We start from the raw sequence: 5,835 nt of genomic DNA, 5'->3' as shown, positions 1-5,835 counted from the left end.
ATTTGTTTATTAATATCTGACCTTTGTGTTTACCATCAAGTGACAATACTCAGAGTAAAAGATACTTAGTCAGATATTATTTCCGGTCCTAGATCGTCCTTTATAATCGACATGATTTTAGTAAAGTTATATAGTTGAATTCTTAAGGATTAAGTTTCTTAATCTGGAAAAAAATGATCTGCTAATGTTCAAGGCTCCAGATGCTTTAAAATCAAACATCTGAAAGTGTTTTGAAATATGTTGAAAAATACTTTAAATGAAATACGAAAGGAAGAAATTATACTTGTATATTTTTACCTGCACAAGAAAAAGCAACAGAATTCATCTTTTTGTGGAGCTACTTTTCAAAGAAAGAGGAATACTGGATTATTTTCCAAGACATAGGAGAGAAAAGGTGATAAGATGAAGAGAAAATCAGTATCATTGGAAAAGAACAAAACAAAACAAAACTCTGAAGAGACAGTTAAGAAAGTTTCCTAAAAATTAAGCTGTTCTTGTTGGTTATTGTTCTTCAGTTTTGTACTCCTGGGAAACTACAGAAATCTTCCTCCTTTATTTATGATTAGGTGGAAAGGCGGAAAGTTTTCAGACAGTGCTTTGACGGGTTCTCAAAAAAATGGAACGTTTAATGGGTTAACTCTGGGGAGAAAGCTGAAACGGCAGGAAGTGAAATAGGAGCCAAAGTTCAAGGGAGAGAACACAAGAAAGACCCAAGATGTAGTCCCAGATCATTGTATTTTTTTTTCCAGAAATCACTTTATAAGTGGATCTAAGTTTTGATTCCTTCAGAACTTTTTCTGATTTTGTATATTCATCAATATAATGCTGAATAATACTGAATAATGACAGATAAGGTACACGGTAACTGTTTAATCTTCTACGAGTTGAATCATTCTATTTTATGTTCCACACTTACAGCTCAACTGGAGAATGAATTGTATTTGGAAAAGTATTTAAAATTTTTGCCACAGGTTAACATTTTAAGCCATATGGATGATAAGATTGTATCTGTGTGCTCACACAGGTGGGCTGACATGTAAGAAGGAATTATTTTATATTGTTTTAATTATTAAAAGATGTCAGTCTGCAAAATTTGGATATTCACACTAAAGTACCTACTGAAAAGCAGTGTGAAGGGGAACATGACAGGAAATGAGGAACCTGCACTCTGCTCCCAGATCAGGGACCTAGAGTTCATGTCTCAGGAGGTAGAGGGAAGAGTTAGGACCAACACTATCCTGGTCCCTTTCCTGATCCACCTTTCAACTTCTGATTTTGTGATAAATTTTGTTGTGAGGCTGGCAAGCCAGGCTCCCCATGAATGCAACATTTCTTTAGTAATTTAAACTAACCTTTGTTTCAAGGCTCCTTCTCAAAGACCCTGGGGGAAGTGCCTCCACAAGGCCATGGTTGTCAGGAAAACACTTTGGGGGATCAGTGAAAGGTCTTGGTTTGTAGAACAGATTCTGACCCATCAACTCCTTTGATTCCAGGGTCTGTGGTTGCATTTCTGTTGGGAGATCTGCCCACCATGTCAGATTCCAACCACACCGGTGCCTTCTTCTTCCTATCAGGCCTCCCAGGCCTTGAGGTGGTGCACAAATGGCTCTCCATCCCTCTGTGTACCATGTATGGGGCCTCTCGGGCACGGAACAGCTTGATCCTATGGCTGGTGAAGTCAGAGCCCTTCCTTCACCAACCCATGTACTACCTGCTGTCGATGCTGGCAGTGACCGATCTGGGCCTGTCTGCCTCCACGCTGCCCACCATGCCCCCCATCTACATGCTGGGCCTCAGGCGGGTGTCAGTGGATATGTGCCTGGCCCAGCTCTTCTTCATCCACACCTTCTCCATCATGGAGTCCTCTGTGCTGCTGACCATGGCCTTGGACCGTTTTGTGGCCATCAGCAACCCCCTACACTATGGCACCATCCTCACGAGCCCCCATATAGCCAGCTTGGGCCTGGCCAGTGTGGTGCGCAGCCTTGGGCTCCACATCTCAGCCCCCATCATGCTGAAAAAATTGCCTTACTGCCAGAATTGCCTGCTTTCCCACTCCTACTGCCTGCACCCAGATGTCATGAAGCTGGCCTGTGCAGACACCCACATCAACAGCACCTATGGTCTCTTTGTAGTGCTCTCCACACTGGGGGTGGACTCGGTGCTCATTTTTCTCTCCTACAGGAGAGCTGATCCTCCAAACAGTGCTATCCATTGCCTCCAAAGCTGAGCGCCTCAAAGCCCTCAACACATGTGTCTCCCACATCTGTGCTGTGCTGCTCTTCTACACACCTATGATTGGCCTGTCCATGATCCACAGATTTGGGAGGCAAGCTTCCCCTTCCAGCCCTATGCTGCTCTCCTATCTGCACTTTCTCATACCTCCAGTGCTTAATCCACTGGTTTACACCATCAGGACCAAGCAGATCAGGCTGAGGATGCTACGCTTCTTTGCGTCACATGGGGCTGGCATCAGAGACATTCAGGCTCAGTAGGTCTTTGGTAGAGAGAGAGAGGGCATGAGAGACTTTGGTCATAGATGTTTAACGGGCCATTTCACATAAATTCCTATAGTGAGAAAAATGTAACAAGGAGACAGCATCATTTTCATAAGAAGTTCTCACTCATGGGAAGAAATAACCATGTACTCATTTATTTCTCATTACACAAAGTTTCACTGAACACTTACTCTGTTAGTCTGTCAATACTACTATTGACCCTATAAATAGAAATAGAACTAAGATATAGCCTCCGTTTTAGAGGAAAGGTTCATAATATTTAAGACTGATGAAGGGGGCTGCCATCGAAATGGGAAAGGAATTCAAAAGAATAACTTAGAGAACTTACAAATGTAAACAGTGTACATAGTGCTTTGCCTTGGAGTTTAGGAGAAAGAATTTTTGGCAAGTAGGGTGGTGGCTATATTTGGAATTCAGTGATATTAGAAGCATTTTGGAAAATCCCCACTAAAAATAATCCTCATGAGGAAAGACATTCCTTTTCTCCTGTAAGTCACTGCATCCCCTTTCCTAAATGTTGCCCTTTCCATACATTATTTTGTTAGTCTTTGCAGAATGAAAGAATAAAAGTGTCTTCCAGAAGCTCTGTCTGTATCTGCACTCTCTATGTATCTTCAGTAAACTCTGCTCTCACTTCCTCTGGGCTGTTTGATTTCTACCCCATGAAATGAAGGACCCCTTTTGGCTGATCCCGTGGGGCCCCTCTCTGGGTCCTGGAACCCAGCCAGTCTGCATCGCTTGCAAGGATGAAATGTTCATAAGCAATGAATGTAATTCCAGATATGTGAGAACCAAGACTATGAGGACTTCTTAATTTCCCTTTTAGGGTATTCCAGGATTTTGCTGGTTTTTTCATCTTTTCAAAATAAATTTCAAAAATGGTAAGCTTACGGAGCTCTTAAACTGCAAATGTCTCTGGCTGGAGATACCGCTGCGAAAAATCTGAGGTGATGGAGGAAACCCAAAGGGTACACAGAGAGATGGGAGAACACAGCTTTATTAATGCCAGTGGGCTCAGTGGGACCGTTCCCAAAGACAGCACCCGACAGGGTTAGGAGTGAGTTTTTATGGTTACAGACAATGGGGGATGGTAGCAGGCTGTTTTCAGGGTCTTTCAAGGCCAGGGCACTTTCCCAGTCTCTCAAGCCCAAATGGCCCCTTCAGGTGGAAGTATAATCTATGTGGAGGCATCTCAGGAGGGTGCTAAATCACCTTGGGGGCTGTTTCTCTTTCTTTTCTTATTCAAACAGGACCAGGCTTCTGGTCTTTTTCTTCTGTCTCTGCAGGAGTAATGACTTGTTATTTTAGTCAAACGGGATGGCTATTGGTCCTTTTCTTGGCCTTAGCATGAGCAAAGGGGAACCAGGGACAGAAAGGGCTCCAGCCTGGAGTTTCTATCTGCCTCAATACCAACACATATTTTTTTATAACAAGAATGAAAAAAAATTTCAAGCAGTATTCTCTTAGCTGTAATTTTATTTTTTCAAAAAATCTCTTCAGTCTTGAGCACAACTATAAATGAAAGATGCTTTGAAAATAAAACAGGTGAATTTTATTTCTATAGCTCTTGCAATGAATGGCACAGCTCTTTGTATATACTTCATAAAATCTTCCCTTGTAGCATCCTCACTTATATCAGATTAGGAGGGAAATTTAGACGTAGAGTCAGGGATGGAAGTAGCAAGTGGATGTTTATTACAACACAAAATGCAGGAAAAAATTACAATTTTGAAAAATCTAATGTAAGTAAAAGAAAGATGAGCAAACCAAGGACTAAATAGTCTCATATCATTTAGTTATCTTTTGAAATACCAATAGACACATTACAATATATACTATAATTGGAATTCATAATGATGAAACAAAATCTGTGTGAGAAACCCAAAACAGAAAAGTATTTCTTCTGGTGACATGTTCTAGGAAAACATCCATTCTACATATATACTATAAACAAAAAGTTTCTGTTACTTAAGGATATCTGCTTGTTTGTCTGTCTTTAATAACCATAATTAATAGTGCTAAATCAATGCAGAATCACTAATCACTACATTTAGTTGCTGAATATGCCTGTTTCCACAATCTATCTCAATTTAGACTTTTTTATTTTATTTTTTTTCTGATTTTAATGACTGAGTATATGATGGTACATTTTACTGGCACTATAAGTAAAGATGGATAAGAAGATGAAGAATTCAATTCTGTATATCTTTGTGTGAGTTTTCTGTAGGTAATTAAATAACTATGTACACAAATAAGTATATAGTTCTGAAACTGAGGAAAGAGATCAGGGCTTCAAACACAGATATGTTAATAATCAGTATATAAGTGACTGTTAAAACAATGACATAGATTTTATTGCCCAAGGATTGATTGATTTTTCCCCCCCAAGGATTTAAAAGTAAGAAAGAATGAGCAGTGGTCAGAGAATAAAACCACAGGGAAATCAAGATTAAGAGAGAATGAGAAAGTATTTAATTTTAAATGGACTCAGAGAAGGATAAGGGAGTAGAGAGATTGTTCCTTCAGAAGGCCCATAACAGACAGTTTAAATAAGATAAGATCTTTTCAACTATTTCAAATGCCAAAGTAGTAGTAGTCCTGGAATGGGGGTAAATGCTCCTATGAGCACTCTACCCTGAATTGCAGAATCCTGTGTCTAGAATTGTCCCTCCCTGCCTTTAGGGCCTCGTTACCGGTCCAATTGCTAAGTGTCCTTTTTAGCCATGTGGAAAAAAAGATTCTCAGAAACTAAATTTCTACAGCCAAATAGCTGGACAATGGGGAGACCAAAGGAAAATTTTTCATTGTTCAAATCTCTAAATATAACTACAAATCACCAAATAGTAAAGTGCGTGGACTATGTGATTTGAGGTGCTTAGTCATTATTGAAACTAAAACTGGGAGGCAGAGAAATGAGATTCATGTAAGGAACAAAATGATTTGGATCTATAGATCTATATCTATATAGCAAGAACAGTAGATATGTACAGTGCAAATATTAGATTTCCCTCAGACATACACTGCAAAAAAGTCTTCAGATAATTCCCTCCAGGTGGATTAAGAATTAGCAAAACATCAGAGGTGCCTGGATGGATCAGTGGGTTAAGAATTAGCAAAAATTCTTTATTTCTTAATATATCACAGAAATAGCAAAGAGAATCTAAGATACATTGACAAGAGCTGCCCAAGCCAGCAAGTAATTTAAAAGCTGAGATTTTCTGAGTTGTCCTTCTGGAAGCTGTGCCATAAGATGAGATGCCTAAATTATAACCATTACTGCTGTTTCTGCTTCTGTACCTTCGCTTGCTAACCCACG

The 5,835-nt window shown here is 39.8% G+C and overlaps 1 protein-coding gene across 1 annotated transcript; it reads left to right on the top strand.

Annotated features, from left to right (window-relative positions):
- Window positions 1–1,531: 1,531 nt before the first annotated feature.
- Window positions 1,532–2,495, top strand: LOC122913525 (olfactory receptor 51G2-like). Its single transcript, XM_044260222.1, is given in 2 exon segments — window positions 1,532–2,185; window positions 2,187–2,495. Coding segments are annotated over 2 exon segments (963 nt in total).
- Window positions 2,496–5,835: the final 3,340 nt, after the last annotated feature.

The sequence above is a fragment of the Neovison vison genome, chromosome 7 (genome assembly GCF_020171115.1).
Source record: "Neovison vison isolate M4711 chromosome 7, ASM_NN_V1, whole genome shotgun sequence".
Taxonomy (NCBI): domain Eukaryota; kingdom Metazoa; phylum Chordata; class Mammalia; order Carnivora; family Mustelidae; genus Neogale; species Neogale vison.
The sequence above is the reverse complement of the archived record's forward strand: the minus strand, read 5'-3'. Positions and strand labels throughout refer to the sequence as shown.